At 32.1% G+C, this 16718-nt stretch overlaps 1 protein-coding gene across 2 annotated transcripts; it reads right to left on the bottom strand.

Annotated features, from left to right (window-relative positions):
* Positions 1–267: 267 nt before the first annotated feature.
* On the bottom strand, positions 268–12033 carry LOC145593540 (putative sulfate transporter 4.2). 2 transcript variants are annotated; one of them, XM_081649793.1, is made up of 17 exons: positions 11624–12033; positions 8704–8752; positions 7596–7797; positions 6761–6929; positions 5384–5449; positions 5180–5287; positions 4257–4364; positions 4100–4165; positions 3793–3853; positions 3496–3623; positions 3288–3329; positions 2755–2871; positions 2202–2253; positions 1879–2017; positions 1661–1749; positions 1028–1104; positions 268–861 (listed from the first exon to the last, which is right to left on the bottom strand). In XM_081649793.1, exons 1-17 carry the CDS (start codon positions 11933–11935, stop codon positions 550–552), a joined length of 2097 nt encoding a protein of 698 aa, XP_081505919.1. In that variant the 5' UTR covers positions 11936–12033; the 3' UTR covers positions 268–549. The 2 variants fall into 2 exon arrangements, with proteins under 2 accessions (XP_081505919.1, XP_081505920.1); XM_081649794.1 differs by lacking the exons at positions 3288–3329; positions 3496–3623; positions 3793–3853.
* Positions 12034–16718: the final 4685 nt, after the last annotated feature.

Genomic DNA, 16718 nt, shown 5'->3' with positions numbered 1-16718 from the left:
AATCTGTCATTCGACTTCAGATGGGCAATGGAAGGCAGGGAGTAGCAGATATAATTTGGGGTGGTGAAATTATTTACCAAACAAGCCATTAATCTGTTTTTGTTATTGATTGTCATTTTTTGTTAGTTCCATCTTTTGTTTTCAGATTGTTGTTTACAGATTCATACAATTATAGTGATCTTGATCATGAGAATGGATCACATTAATGATTCTTCACTAGTTTCCAGAAATTTGTGCTGCAAAATATACTCAGCAACAGGAACATAATTGCGATGAACACAACAAACTTGTTTCTATAATTTATTGACCATCCCAAAAGGGCTGCAATGGTGAATATACGATATTATACAGTATACACCATATATTACAGTATACATCCAATTACAAGGCATCTTACAAAAAATCACCTTACAACAATTACAACAAAGGGCTAATTACAGAAATACAAACCACGTCCTGTGGTATATCAGCAAAAAATGAGATTTATATACAAAAGAACTCCAAAGAATGGCATTAATGGTTTTAGATACTGAAGCAGGGAATGTGGCACTAAGACCTTTTGGGCAACAGCGGTTCTTGTAATTGTTGATCAGAACTGCTTGAAACCATCGACATTTGATCATTGGATTCCAAATCTAGAGTTGGCAAATTTTCCTTTTGGCCAAGTCTTTGGAAGAGACTTCGCTTGCTGTCTTTGAGGGAATCTGGTGTCCTTGGTGTTTCATTTTCTTGTACTTGCTGAAAACAAACTTGAGCAGCATCATGCACTCTCACAAAGTACCATTCCTTCCCAATCAGTTCAACAAGGCCAGCTCTCGTGAAAGTCATCAGAACTTCTTGATTAGGATTGGAAATTACAATCTGAAAATCAACAGAAAGAGAAGCAAAAACTGTTAAGCGTCCAAAATCGACAGAGGAGAAGCAAAAACTGTTAATTGTCCATCAATTAAAAATAAAAATACAAATAAATAAATAAATAAATAAAACTTAAAGGATTTTTAAAAAAATTCAAAGAACAAGCATAAACCTGGATGCCCCGAGATTTGTATTCATGATACAAGTCTTTTAGAGCCTGGACAGCACTTGAATCAACATATGTCACAGCTGCAAAGAAAAAACGTACAAGATATCAATATATGTTGAGATTCATAATATAATGAATCAAGAAGTACTCTATAGTTATAAATAGGAAAACTTTGGTTCATAAGAAGAAAATATTTCTGAGAGTTGCCAGCTTCCTTAGAGAAACTAAATGTCACATTTGATGTCAATATGATACCTATAGATTAGCATAAGTTAATAGTTCAAGAGAAAACTCCATCTATTATTCTATTAGCCCACTACCTATTATAGCATGATTTAGTCTCTCTCAAATTCTCAATCATCTCATGAGGCTCCTATGGTCCTGCCTATGGCAGAATTAAAGGGGCGAAGATGTTAAATTCGTGCCCTGCTACTTGAAGTTACACCTTTGATTTAAATGGGACTAACATGAACTTGGTTGCTACGTCATTATAACTTAAACCTGCTAACTTATAGCACTTAGCTAAGAGATTTTGCATCAAGTCTGTGCCATAAAATCAAGTCCAATCAAACACTCATGACTCATTGAAACAGGAAAGGGGAAAAAACAATTGATAAGGAAATTTCAGATACTCACGTGATAACTCAAGAATTACAAAATAAACTCGGTCTACTTCTGGCCCACGTCTTATAGATTTGTCAACAGTAGATTCATATTCCCGCAACCTACAAGTGAAATCATAGGATATTAAAAAATTTAATTATAATTTTAAGAGCTTGCAGATACTTCATCTCAGCAGAAATGCAGCTACCAAAACATGTCTAACATATTGAAAATTGCATGAACAGACTTACCTATCTTTTATGTAACTAGTATTTGCAAAGTATATTGGTGCATCCACGCGAACAATCACTATACCATGGTATGTATATGCTTCTGGATATTGTTGAACATTCCTATAAATTGTTGTGCCGGGAAGACGACCAAGTACAGCTGCAGCAGTCAAAGCAAGAAATTAAATCTTCAATTAAACAGCACACTGGCTCATGGCAATTAGATCATACTGGCTAACAGACTTCTGAATATCTTTTTTCATCCTATTTGAGGGTTTTATTGCATAAAAAAATGATCCAGCCTTAGTATAAGATTTAGTGAAAACTATAGTTTTTGCACTCACCAATATGTGGATTTGCTGATTCATGGATTACAAAAGCAAGAGAAACACCAACCTACAAGGGAGAAAAATGTTGTTAAATATTAAACCCATCGATCATACTCAAGCATAAAGTCAAAATTAGTAAATGGATTTTAATAATATAGTAAAATCTCAACCTAAAAAAAGCATAAACAAGGACAAACATGAACTCTATAACAATACAGGCAATGAATATAATTTAAAGCATGAGCTAATTCTGTCCAAAATATTGATGTAGCAGGTAGCTTTGTGATCCTGCCATCTTGGCGCGGGGCCACTTTATGCTAGATATTCACCCCATCCTTTAAAGCCCATGGATGTGCAACATATGTTGGACTTTCACGGTTTCACCTAGCATATTCCCTTACTCCTCCCCCACCCGCCCCAGAAGAAAACTAAAGGAATGTCTCGTTCTACTTTAGGATGCAACAAGTCACGTTACTACTTCTATGTATCATTCTAGATATCTATAATGGTACTTCTATGTATGTGGATGTATAAGTATTAATGCATATGCAACAGTGAAGTAACTCACCCCAACTAGGACTCCAATCTCAATTCCAAGAAATAGTGTTGCACCAAAAGTGATTGTCCAAAGGCAAAAATCTTTCTTATCTATGCGCCATAGAAGCATAGCCTCCTCATAATCCACCTGCCAACACAAGAATTTAAAAAAATTTATTGAAAACCTACTTGAGGATCCACCATGAATTGCGAATTCAAATGACACAAGTAATTCATTTTGTAGTTTATGCATCACTCTGAGTTTCAGCAATCAGCAATACACAGATCATTGATTGAGAAACAAATCTAACTTTTTAGCCCTTGTAACCAGTTACTATTGCTACAAGCAATCTATCTTTTATGCTGTTCTGACAACATAAATCATGCAGAATATCAAGGGTAAGTTGGCCATAAGACTGCAAACAGGCATAGTTGCTGCGAGTCGACTAGCAGGCAGCAGCATTTAAAATAATTCAAGCAAGTGCTGAATTGATTTAGAACTTCAGGGTAAGTTACATATTCATAATCAAACCATAATAAGGTCCATAAATTTAGTATACTCACCAGACCCATCACAGCAGAGGTTACAATTGCAGCCAGTGCGCACTGTAAAATGGTTAAAGTTCTAGTGAGCATCAATGACTAACAAGCTCCAAAAAAAAAAAAAAAAAAAAAAAAAAAAAATGTATTTACAGTTACTCTTTAGCATAAGTCATTAAGATTTCAACTTTTACAAGACAGAAATGCACAAGTTTTAGAACAAGCATCACACCTGTGGTATGCTTTCAAATAATGGAGTTAGAAACAGGAGAGCGCAGCTCATTATGATTCCAGTGAGTATTCCAGCGAATCCAGTTTTTGCTCCACTTTCATGATTCACCGCAGATCTAGAAAATGAGCCTGCGCCATCAAAAATATCAAAGCTTCCCATTCAGTAAGAACTATCAGAAGTTTTATTAAAAAAATAAATGAAACTTTCAAACTTCTTTTGCATTTGAAATCGGAAGTTTATGCAGTAAGAATTGAAAAGGATCAACAAATATGCAAAATCAACAAACAACAATCTCACCTGTACTGGGATATGCAGAAAAAAACGATCCAGCAATGTTGGCTACACCGAGACCAAAGAGCTGTTAAATAGAATTTAGTTAGCAAACACTATGCTGCCAAATATATTACTTTCAAATTTTCTGTTAAAGGGAAGAAAACAGAATAACAATAATAGTGAGCACACTGTGGTCTGCCTCATTTTTTTTTCCCTTCATTTCTTGTCTCTTTTTCTTTTAAAAATTTGAGGATAGGTTTACTTTATCTGTAAGAGACTACGGATGTCTATTCAGTAGGTAAGACACACATCCAATGCTCTTAAACCATACCTCTTGATTAGAATCTAAATCATAACCATTCTTTGCTGCCAGTGCTTTGGCAATTCCCACAGATTCCTGAAGTCCAACAATTTAGACAATTAAATACGAATTCGGAGCTCCAGTAGAAAGCTATCACTAGAAAGAAGAAAACTTCTCTTGTCCTTACCAATATAGCTACACCAGTTATAAGAAATGCAGTTGGAATCAAGGACTTGAACTGAGCAAAGGCTTTAGGAACTGAAAACTCTGGAAGCCCCTGAGGTATTTCCCCAACCTATACCAGCAATAGTGAGTAAATTGCATAACAATAACAAACCATGAGATACTACTTGAAAGTTAAACACATAAGCATCGCAGTACTATGCCACACAAACATCATATAGTGAAGAACTACCAATGCCCTTCACCAATGGTATGTATTTACAGCTACAAATTTGTGGCTGCTTTCTGTCAGCATTAGGCCTATAACTACTTGAATAAAGTACTTCAGCATTCAGCAGCAAGAACCCAGGTTTAATTTTTTAACCACGTCCATATAGCTATTACCCTAAAGGCCTTATTAGAAACGATACAAAGCTATGAAGGACTGTTTGATTCAATTGAGGTTGATAAATATTACTTTCATTGTCAACCACTTATTATAAGCTAAGCTCCACTTCCAATGTAGGCTTCATTCAACAAGTAATTTCATTTTAGAGCTTGAGATGTTTTAGAGCTTAAGATGTTTGCAAGAGACATGACCAATAAAGAATGAAGTTAAGACTTAGTAGATGGATGATTCCATTTCAGACACATAAGATTGTCCTCCTAATGCATTAGTTTTGCCAAAAAACAGTTGTGAGATGAAGCAGTCAAGAAGGTGCATGGCATCTTGAAATTCAATTAAGAAAGACTCACATAAAAGGAACTATTTATAAGCACTCCCTTATCCATGTATATTAACATATAGGCTTAGACAGTCCATATATAGAATAATAGGACTGTATCTCATTAGTAACCTATATGTTTAATATCAAAACTGCAAATTTTCCCAAAATGAAAAGCCACCCAGAACTTCAAATAACAAAGGCTAGGTTCATGGTATCTCACCACACTGATGGCAGATGGATGAAATATTTTGACAATAGCAGTACCAAAAACAATCCCTGTCAATGGGCCTGCTGCTCTGAGAAATCTCAGGTACTTTCTTGTTTTCCCCTGCATAATAAAATACCAAATAACCACTCAAGTCCTATATGATTTAGGTTACGTAACATCCAGGGGAAAAACAGAGTTTTTTGTTGAGCTCCTTACCAGGTGCTTCATTATCAACATCACAGCAAGAATCGAAGACCCTAACACAAACGGTGGCCATTGAAACTGCACAAGGAATACACACTGTTAAAAATATTTGATTCATTTTTTAAGAGCCAAAGAAAGAAAAGAAGCATGCTAAAACTTGAAAAAAAAAATCAAGAGTGTGTGTTGAACAACACAGAAAGTGGTGCATAAGGAAAGGTATTCAGATTGGCTCAATAGTTTGGAAAGAAATCTAACTACTGAGAGACACATTTTGGAAATCAGGAGTGCTCTGCTTTTACAGATAAGGAAGTCTACTTAATATCATTTCATTTCAGGGAAAATCTATTTTAGAGCATCACCTAGCACAGTATTCAAATAATGATGTATATGAAAAGAAGGGAAAAGAAAACCATATCAGATAAATCTGCACAAATTCTGGCCCAAGGGATTTTCTAACATATGAAATTATATGATATTTGCTTGAATGCATGATCAACGATTGACCATGAATGATTCTACTGCTTAAGACATTTTATAATAAATCTTTTCAATGACTTCCCTTAGAGTTAGGCATATTTTCACCCTAGAGCCTGCAATCTTACTTTATATGTGAGATATTCCAAGTTTGACATAATTTTGCAAGGTTGTCTCTCAGTTCTCATAGCAGCAATACTTGGCACTAGATTATACCATAACAATAAGCTTTCACATACAATGATATAATGCACCAATATTAATTAACCTAGGTGGTTTCTCATAAGATCTTTCAGCAAATTTTGAAGCTTAGATTATGCGTGATAACAGGATGAAAAATTTATTAATAATCTAACCAGATTTTTATACTTGAATGCAACAAACCCAACAACTGATCATAAGAGATGTTTTTACCAAAGCATAACATAAGATAGTAATTTAGGAAGGAACACATTGGAAAGATGGGAATATCAAAGATTTGTATTTCAAGATATTTGGAAGAAGGTTGGAGCTGCAGATATTGAGGATAAGTGAAAATAGATTATTTTGTCATGGGCAGGTAAGAGTTTAGTTAGAACATTTTTGGGATAATCGGGATTTTATAAGAAGTTGAGGAAGGCAAAAGATGACTAAGATTGAAGGTGTTAAGAATGATATGAAAATATTGGGTTTGAAGGAGTTCTAAAACATTAAATAGAAATGAATAGAGGAAGATTATATTTATTGACAACCACCAGAATTTATATTTGGGTTCATGCAACCAACGCATCCTATTGGCTTTGACATTTTTGTTGTATTGAGAAATCATCCATAATACCAATAAGATATATTCAGGACTATCAGATATAGAAAATTTTAATAATTTTAGACTATCATAAAGAATAACATCCCATTATCTGGTGATCTAAAGCGTACCTTACTTATACCAGATATAATGCTTTCAGCAAGAGGGATAATTTCACTGCTTCGAACTATATCATACCCCAGAAAGTATTTTGCTTGAGACAAGGCTATCACTATAGCTGATGCAGTAGTGAAGCCAGAAATCACAGCATGGCTGATAAAACGAATAATCCATCCAAGCCTGGGGAGAAAAGAAAAGTATTGAGTGTCTCAAAAAGCCGAACAAACTTACACTACCTTAATAGTTAGCACAAGTACATGGTAGTTCACGCCTAGTCTATTGCAAAAAGAACATTTTATTACAGTGCTTTATGTCTATGACAATCATACACTAGACTGTTTGAAAGTATTGGAGTAAAACATCTCATCTCTTGTTAAGGCCTTTGGCTATGTTACTAAGGCTCTTCACCCATAGTTCCAGAATCGGGTAGATGACTAGATGGGTACTGAAAACCTTGATATATGTACACTACAACTGTCACCTTACTTTGGACCAAAAACTATAAAGTCAAGTGGAACACCTGGACACATAGCTCTGTTCTACACAGATACCTAATGCCAAGTAGCACAAGGTTTCAATTATGGGTTACCCAAGGAGACATTACTTTATAGCATAAATTTGAGTGTAAGTTCATATTTGCAAAAATATAGTACTTATGGAAATATAAACTAGTAATCTCTTTCTTAAAAGAGAAAAGAGAGAAAAAACCAGCCAATATTTTAGAAAACTAGGAGCCACACATGCAAATCAATTTTCCACAAAATTTCAGAATGGGGAGAGTAGTAATTTTTATAGAGTCCTTTTAGAAATTATCAAAAATAATAAAATAATGTGAACAATAATTACCTCAAAAGGCCCATCAAGCACTCCAATATGCCAACCATAAGTGCCAATGTTATTGCAAGTTCTGTGTACAGTTCATCAGATGGACTAGCAATCTTACTTAATACATTAGACACCAAGAGAGATGTCAATGCAACTGGACCAACTGCAAGCTGCCTTGAGGAGCCAAAAATGGCATATATAAATACAGGTAGACAGCCAGAATCTGTTCAGAAAAAACCAGAATCGCAGTCAGAATTACAATCACAGAGCAGTAGTTTACAAACATTGTGATTCAAATTCAGATCAAGAGACCATGAGCAAGCTTCTGAAACAATTAGTAATTGGTGGTGCGTAGAAATGCAGGGAGAGAGCCTAATTATTTTCACATCAGAACAGTTATAGTAAAAAAAAAAAAAATTAAAAAAAAAATTAAAAAAAAAAAAAAAAAAAAAAAAAAAAAAAAAAAAGAGAGGATGATCATCAAACTAATGAAATGTAACTAAATGTCATGTTAAGATAGCTCCTATAAACATGTGTCTATGCTGTGTTATCTGCTGGATCAACTTTGTTCCAGCAGCCTGAAATCCCAATAAGGATCAGTATTCATCTTATGTACAAATTAAGTGTACAATAATTCAGACAGCTATAACTATACAGTACTTGAAATCAGCCATTAAAAAATTATGCATACAAAGTTATAATGGATTATACAAAGTCCTAATCATTTTATTATGTATTTTGGAGTTAACTAAGATTAATCTTAAGTTTGGGGGTGCCTTCTCATCATATAGCTCAATGTAACTAAAGGTTTGCATTTTTTATACAATTATGAGAGATTAAATATCACTTTAATAGTTTTTGTGAGTCCGGCCACCAAATTGAGAAATATTAAGAATTAACATCAAAGTTGGGATTAATGTAAAGACAGTAAAAATCTCGGACTATTTGTCAATTTTTCTAGTATAGCCAGAAAGAAGATTATTCAACATCTGCTTATAGACCCACCAATGGATATGCAAAATACAATAAACATCAATATCATACCATAATTAGACACAGCTAAATGCAGAAACACTACATTAAAGTAGATAGTCCCAGACTCCCAGAAATACAGTGATAGTGTACTTACAGAGTCCATAAATTGGTGCAAGCCCAGCTAACTTCGCATACGACATTGCCTGATCAATAAAACCACCAGTCAATTCAGGTTCAGAGAGTTGATGCTTAAAAGATCATCTTTTTTCTAACCAAGTACTTAGGTATACATATTCTCTTTTTCTATAAGTGAAAAGGTAACATCCAGGAATAATATGTGCCACACATTAAAATGCAAATGTAAACTCAGAAAAAATTCCTTTTTTGAGCCAGAAGATGTGACTAAAGGGAAGGATCTAACAGAATTGTTGATTTGTTTTTCACACCACAGCATATATTGCTAGTTAGGGAATGAAGTGTAACACTGTTACACTATAACATATTGGGATGGTAGTACTAGGGATCAAAAAAACAATAACATCCACTCCTTAGGACCTTAGTAATCAGCATCAGCCAAAAGTGTGTCTTGAATAAGCAAGTAAAATCTGCTTGTGAAGCTTTAAAATGGTACTGCTTGTCTAACCAAGATCCTGATTATATTTCATAAATGTTGCCAGCGCTAATACTATTGGATACACACTCATGTTCGACACTAGCACTCAAGTCCAAGAAACATAGATTGTCACATTTTTACCAGTAAATTATCACCATTAATTTCTTTGATTGATCTATGATACATTAGAAATTTTAAGCCAATGCAGTTCCATCCACATTCTACCTAAAACAAGTGGATGTCAATGAATATAGTTTGTTAAATTCATGGGGTATCAAGACTTGCAATTGTCCATTGGGTCGCTCACACCAAAAGAAAAACTGTCTACATAAAAGCGAGTTTAACCATAAATTTTAAAGACCAAAAACACAAAATGGTTTTGTTTCAATTATAGATCATGACAAATATTAAACAAAATTATTCAACAAAAAAAATGTGGCAATTGATGACAATGACAATAATTGACATATTCTTAGAGTTGGAATCTAGTTGATATTTCTTGAATTATACACCACTAGCTAAGCACAATGGCCAAAAACAAGACCAAGTTCTTTAAAAAGAGAAAATCTCAAAATTGGCCCCACCCCATTATTATTTTAATGTATTTCAACCACTAATTTCCATTTTTACACAGGCCAAGCTCCCACCACTCATGCCAACACAGCACAATTCGAACAAGAATAATATTTTGAAAATATCCAAAGTACAAGAAATAAAAATTTTGAAAAATTATACAAGCCAATTATATTTGTCAAATCCACCCTTTTAAATCCCAAGTTATTGTAGGTACTATTCATATTAAGGACTTGAAAGGCTTGATATCGAATCTCGTCTACTCCGTGTCACTTACGAAAACAAAGACAATTGAAAGTGAAACTGAAAAAGAAATCAAAATCAACTAAAGAAATTAATCTTTTTTCCGGGGAAATAGCAAATATGATTACTTCATATAAATAAAAAATTTACAAAGAGAACCTAACCATGCAGTAAAACAAAAGTATACAGTCATCATTTTGTCAGCATTTGGCATAAATCTTAATAAAAATGAATCTAATCATCATTTTCAGGTATATTAAGCTTCAGCATCAGATAACTCTATTTACACAATCTATAACTTTATACTAAAGGCGAAACCAGGAATGACACATGTCATCTCCTGGTTAAAAATTTTCCCTCCAAAAGTAATTTTTTTTTTCTGTTTTTTTTTTGTCAAAGCTTCTTAGAGAAGTTTTTAATACAAACTATTCAATAATATTTCACTTCCTATTTTATAAGTATATTTCATTTGTACACAATCAAACAAAGATATATATATATATATATATATATATATATATATATATATAAAAAAAAAAAATTTATACAATATTATGCAATAATTGTTTTTTATCTATAACTTAATGATGTAATTCATAGTTATTTGTGTATATATTATTCGTTCTGTTTTATTTTTTACTTTTTATTTTTTTTATTTTTTTCTTGTGTGTGTTAAGAGAGCCAAAAGGGCGGGGGGTAAGAATCGATCCCAAGATCTCCTGGAACCTGGAGGAAGCTCTAACCACTTGAGCTATCCCTCACTCACATTCTCTCTATTTTCTATAGTGTGGTCAATTTTTTTAAAATTTTTTTTGTAATTACAAAACTTTTATCCTATTTTGTTATTAGGTTTAATTTTTTATAATTAAATAATAATGCTAAATTAATGATAAGTATTAAGTTTTAAAAATTACCGTGCATGGCACGGGACTTAACCTAGTTTAGTTACTACACACAAATAAAAAAAATAATAAATAATAAATAATAAATAATAAATAAAAATAAAAATAAGCGTATTACTGTTTATGCAATTTTGGTCAATTTTTTACGCGGAAAACTTCTTTTCAAAAAAATATAAAAAAAAAATTATAATAAGAAAATTATTTTCCTTTTCACCTTAACCTTTCAAAATCTCAAAACTCTAATATAATACCTCAAAAAAAAAAAAAAAAAATACAATTTGTTTTTTTATAAAAACTAATACGAGTATACGACCATACAAGTTTACCTCCTTAGTATCCGAACACGGGTACATTTTAATCCAATGTTAATAAATTAAATAAAATTGAAGACACGATTAAAAAGTCAATTAAACCCTTTCCCAAAAAAAAAAAAAAAAAAAAAAAAAAAAAAAAAAAAAAAATCTTACAAAACTCGAGGCGATTAATACAAGACAGAGAAAGTATAATTATTATTTCCAAAAATAAAAAACTGAAAAATTAACATTGTAAGAAAAATAAATGGTAAATTTAATAATTGAGCTTTAAAAACATTGCATCATTTTACGTGACAACAAAAAAAAAAAAAAAAAAAAAAAAAAAAAAAAAAAAAAAAAAAAATTCTACAAATTCCAAATTAGAAAAAATAAACAAAAAAAATAGCAATTAATTGAAAAAAAACGAGGAGAATGAACAAGAACAATAACCTGAGGAACGACCATAACACCAACGGTGATACCAGCCATAAGATCAGACTGAAGATATTCATGGACATTATACGATCTCATCCAACGATAACAAGGAAGAAACACCGAGATCCATTCAGTAATACTCATATCCTTCATCTTCAACCTCCACTTAGCAATCATCGAGCTAGACGACGTCGTTAGGGAGAATCCAGGTGACGACGACGTCGTTTCTGGGTGTTGTAATGGGATTACTTTTACGGGTCGGTTACTGTATGTTCGGGTTAACCCGGGTAAGTCGTTGGAGCTTGGTGATGCGTAGGATTTGTCCATTTTGACCCCGGCGTATTTTAGGCGCGACCACCGTGTAGGGGTTGATAGGATGGGTGGCGCGGGATAGAGGAGTTTTGGGGGGTTTTGGTGTGGGTCCCTCTTGAGGAAAGAGAGAGAAGAGGGAATGGTTGAGAGTTGAGGTTATTTATAGGTGCTACGAAATCTGAAATGTGAGGAATTTATTTTTTTATTTAATTATTTTATTTATTTATTTATTAATTTATTTTATATATACAAGTAGATTTTAGTTTTGATTGGATTGGATTGGATTGGATTTGGGGTGATTGAAAATTATTGGGTTTAATGTTTTAGAGTAATTTTCATGCTAGATTTTTTTACTAGGATTAAAGTACATGACTTGATTGTTGATTTTAAAATGTTTAATTGACTTTTTTTTTTTTTTTTCTTGTACTAGTTGGACATTTACTCCATTCTCAAGTAAGTAATAAAGCTCTTTAAATCAAAACAAAATATCATAAAAATAAAGTAAAAAGAAAAAAAAATAGAGTTTACAAAATTAGAAATAAACTATGCATTGAAACGTAAACGGACTAGTAAAAGATCGATGTTTCCTCCATCTTTAATTAGTTGACACGCTTTGATTTTTGACACTATTTACAAATCAAAGGGAGAATACATTATTACGAATCTAACAAGTTCAGACACCGCTTGACATACTTAATACTTATAGATTATTAAGCAAATACGGTCAGAGTTTAGTCAAAGCATACAACATGACAAATTAGATTAAAAAATAAGTCCATATAAAAAAAATAAGTTCAGATTTTAAAACATCATAGCCTAACAGTGAAAAAAAAAATTATTATATTAACATTCTAAGACTTTATTTTATTCATCTAATATATACTGAAATTATGTTAGTTTTGCTGAACTTAAATTATTAATATTGAGATCAAATTGTACTTTGCCTTATATTGCTATAATTACTATTTTAAGAAGTTCTACAAATATTGCAATATTTTATTATATGTGCATGATTTCTTTCTATCTCTCTCATCATCACATAAGTCTCTATTTCTATGTCTTTCTATCCCTCTATGTTGAAATATTAGGAGAATGGAGGAAGTACATACAAAACTTAAATTACTTAGAATTACTACTAAATATATGGTTAAAATTTATTTTTACTAAACATAAATTAATAATTATGAAGTTAATTTTTTTTTTTATCTTTAGCTGTGGAAAATAAGGCCTGAGTATATATATATATATATATATATATATATATATATATATATATATATATATATATATATATATATATATAGTGTATACCTTTTAGAAAAGTATTGTGTAGAAAGGACTCACATGAGTCCAATCATACAAACAAAAAAGAAATACAAATTTTAATTGCAGAAATTAGATAATAATGGTCAGATATTAGATTATAGATATTGATAGAGAATATCCATAGAATATTCTCATCCTAGGTTTAGGATATATTTTGTATAAGATTATCTTTGATATCTGTACATATCTTATAGTTACCTAATATGATTAGGTTTCTCATTGTAACCCTATAAATATTGATCAATGGAAATCACTCTAATCAAGGAGTTTATATTATCTGACATGGTATCACAGCTTAGGTTAGATCTTGGGATTGTTTAGATCTAAAGTTTTCTCTTCCCCTGCCGGTGGGTTAGAAAATTAAACCCACCGGCGGGATTCACAAACAATTATACAAAACATAGTTTTATTTTGCTTCCGCCTTTTAATTATAGAGTATGATGGTTGACCATCACCGGGAACCCCCTTTTGTGCTCCAACTTTCCACCACACACAGGAGCTTTATGATCTACTTCTACCTCTTGGTTCTCCACCTAATACACCATCTAGATCACTCATAGTTCTCCTTCTTTAGACTAATCTGTGAGTGAATTGCAATCTTGCATAGTGTATTCAATGACTGATATAGTAGTCTTGGATGAGCCAGACCCGCGAGACAAACCACCCCTTTGATAGTCTTCTTTTTCTCAATGTCGTTGTTGGCCTCCACCACCTTAGTTACGTTGTAGTCTTGTTCCTGACCCCTTCCCAACGGAGGTCTTCTACTTGGCTGGAGCCTTGTACAACTACACTATAATAACTTAAAGGGAGTGTTGGATTTTTGGTACTAACAACACTTTTTCTTACCTTTTCAATTTATTGTCAATTTTAATTATCACAAGTACATGCGGTGGAATTTCTTATTCCCTAAATCCAGCCACTACTTAGCTTGTTTTAATTTGGTGGAATTTATCTTGTTGTGAGGGTCAATTTTTTTTTTTTTTTAGAGGTAAACAGTTCCTAGTGATTAAGTGGTGTAGAATTTAGGCTATCTTATTTGTTTTTTTCTTCAACTGTGATTTTCCGTAAGTAGTTTAGTGTCTTCTACCCGATGATGGTTTGATCCCTTAGCTTCTTCTTTTTTGGATCTGCAACTTAGCCCAAGTCTGTGCGGCTCCTCTCCTTCTCCTCCGGCTTAGCAATGCTTATCTCTACTCTACGTAGGTCGTGGCTGTTGCTTCCCATCATTGTCATCACCGGCACATGTCTACTACTTCTCTTTTGATCATGGGTTATCATACTATCCTTACCGTCCGATGCGTGATTCAGATCCAGTCTGAGCATCCGATTTTCTCCCGCTCTGACTGCGGGGGTGTGATAGAGAATATCCATAGAATATTCTCATCTTAGGTTTAGGATATATTTTGTATAAGATTATCTTTGATATCTGTACATATCTTATAGTTACCTAATATGATTAGGTTTCTCATTGTAACCCTATAAATATTGATCAATGGAAATCACTCTAATCAAGGAGTTTATATTATCTGACAGATATCATATATTAGATTATATAAGTGTCAAAAATTAGATAATAATGGTCAAATATTAGATTTCTTTTGTTTGATAGCAGGTCATATTATTGGCCTTGTATTAGATTTCTTTTGTTTCATAATAGGTTATATTAGTCAGGTATTAGATTTCTTTTTTTAGATAACATGTTAGTATGGTCAGGTATTAGATTTATTTTGTTTGATAATAGATTATATCGGTCAGGTATTAGTTCAGTTCAGTAATATTAATTTAAGTTCTGTAAAAATAATTTAAGTTCTGCAAAAATAATTTCAGTTCAGTAAATATAATTTCAGTCTAGCAAAATTAAGGTGAAAAGAACGAGACCTAAGTTTTCGAAAAGTTTTATTTTAACAATTTACATTTTGGTATGTTTCTATAAAATTTTAAACTTTCACTTTATTTCAATCATTATTGGTAAACTTGTTTTTCACTACCTTACGCCTCTTACCTCAACAAATTTGTACACAATTACATCTTCTATTCTTCCACTCAACTTCCTGTTACTTTAGCCACCTTCTTATCACATTAACAATTTGTCCCTAATTTATTTCAATATTTGTGCTCATATTAAATGTTATAATAATTAAACGAAAATGGGGATGATATATATTTGACAAAAATGGGCTAATTATTGCCTACCTACTTGAATTGCCCTCTACAAGTGGAAGTAAAATTCACAAAATATTAATTGCATCAATATAAGTAATGTAACTTCCTATGTGAAAATAAATAGATAAATATATAAATAAATAATAAACCTATGTGCAACAAAACAACCATAGAATTGAAATTGTTGAAGTTCCATGCAAAACTATATTATATAGAATACATCTATATCTATATCTATACTTAGTATTTAAAAAGCGAAATCACAATCTCCTATATGACACATGTCATCGTAACCACAATCTCCTATATGACACATGTCATCGTAATTCACCCATATGCCACATAACACAACAATTAATATTTCCACTTTATACTCCCTTTTAAAGTAAAAGATAAAATAAAATGTTATTGAATGCTAAACTCTTTATGCATTCTTAACTTGCAAATTTGAGTAAGAAATGGAGTGTTCCATTAGTGTTTCATTTTCACTATAAAAAAAAGTTGTACTCCTCTTTATACCCTTTTAATGTAAAAGTTAAATAAACACATTATTTAATGTTAAAATCTTGGAAAATTTGTCAAAAACAACCTTTTAAAATGTCTATTTTATCAAAAACAACCTTTTAAATTATTTTTTTGCAACTTCAGACCACATTAAAATTTTTTTTTACCAAAGACAACCTAATGCTAGTTTTCGGCGTTGACTCTATTTTTCTGATGTTGACCACGAGTGTGTGAGGCACGTGACTTCATATATTGCTAATTATACCCCTTTCCCCTCCAATTAACTCATATTAAAACCCTTCAAAGTGACAAATTACTTTGAGAGAGGAGGGGATTTAGTACGAGTGAATTGAAGGGAAAGGGGTGCAATCAGCAATATATGAGGTCACATGCCTCATACACTCGTTGTCAACATCGGAAAAATAGAGTCAATGTCGAAAACTAGCATTAGGTTGTCTTTGATAAAAAAAAAATATAATGTGGTCTGAATTTGTAAAAAAATATTTAAAAGGTTGTTTTTAATAAAGTGAACACTTTAAAAGGTTGTTTCTAACAAATTTTCCTAAAATCTTTATGTATTCCTAACTTGCAAATTATAAGTAAGAAAATTAAGCAAATTATTATAAAAAATTACCGACACATACAACACAAATAAGTAACACATTTCAAGAAAAATAAAATGAGCTTCAACCCGTTCGTTGAACGGTCCAAAATGCTAGTTAAAGTTAAATTATTAAAACCATCTCTCCAAATGTCTCACATTAACATTGTATGTAAGGTTTTAAGGTAGTAATTAAGGTGGTCT

This window comes from Chenopodium album, chromosome 19 (assembly GCF_948465745.1).
Source record: "Chenopodium album chromosome 19, dcCheAlbu1.1, whole genome shotgun sequence".
Lineage (NCBI taxonomy): Eukaryota > Viridiplantae > Streptophyta > Magnoliopsida > Caryophyllales > Amaranthaceae > Chenopodium > Chenopodium album.
This window is presented reverse-complemented; position numbering and strand designations above follow the sequence as displayed.

Bases quoted from the DNA above. Each gene is read 5' to 3' on its own strand.
- LOC145593540 (XM_081649793.1), bottom strand. From the start codon at position 11,935: ATGGACAAATCCTACGCATCACCAAGCTCCAACGACTTACCCGGGTTA. The intron at 4,365-5,179 runs GTGAGATACCAT...TTGCTGGTATAG, and splicing joins ATCCATCTGCCATCAGTGTG to GTTGGGGAAATACCTCAGGG. The intron at 1,105-1,660 runs GTGAGTATCTGA...TTTTCTTTGCAG, and splicing joins TGTAATTCTTGAGTTATCAC to CTGTGACATATGTTGATTCA.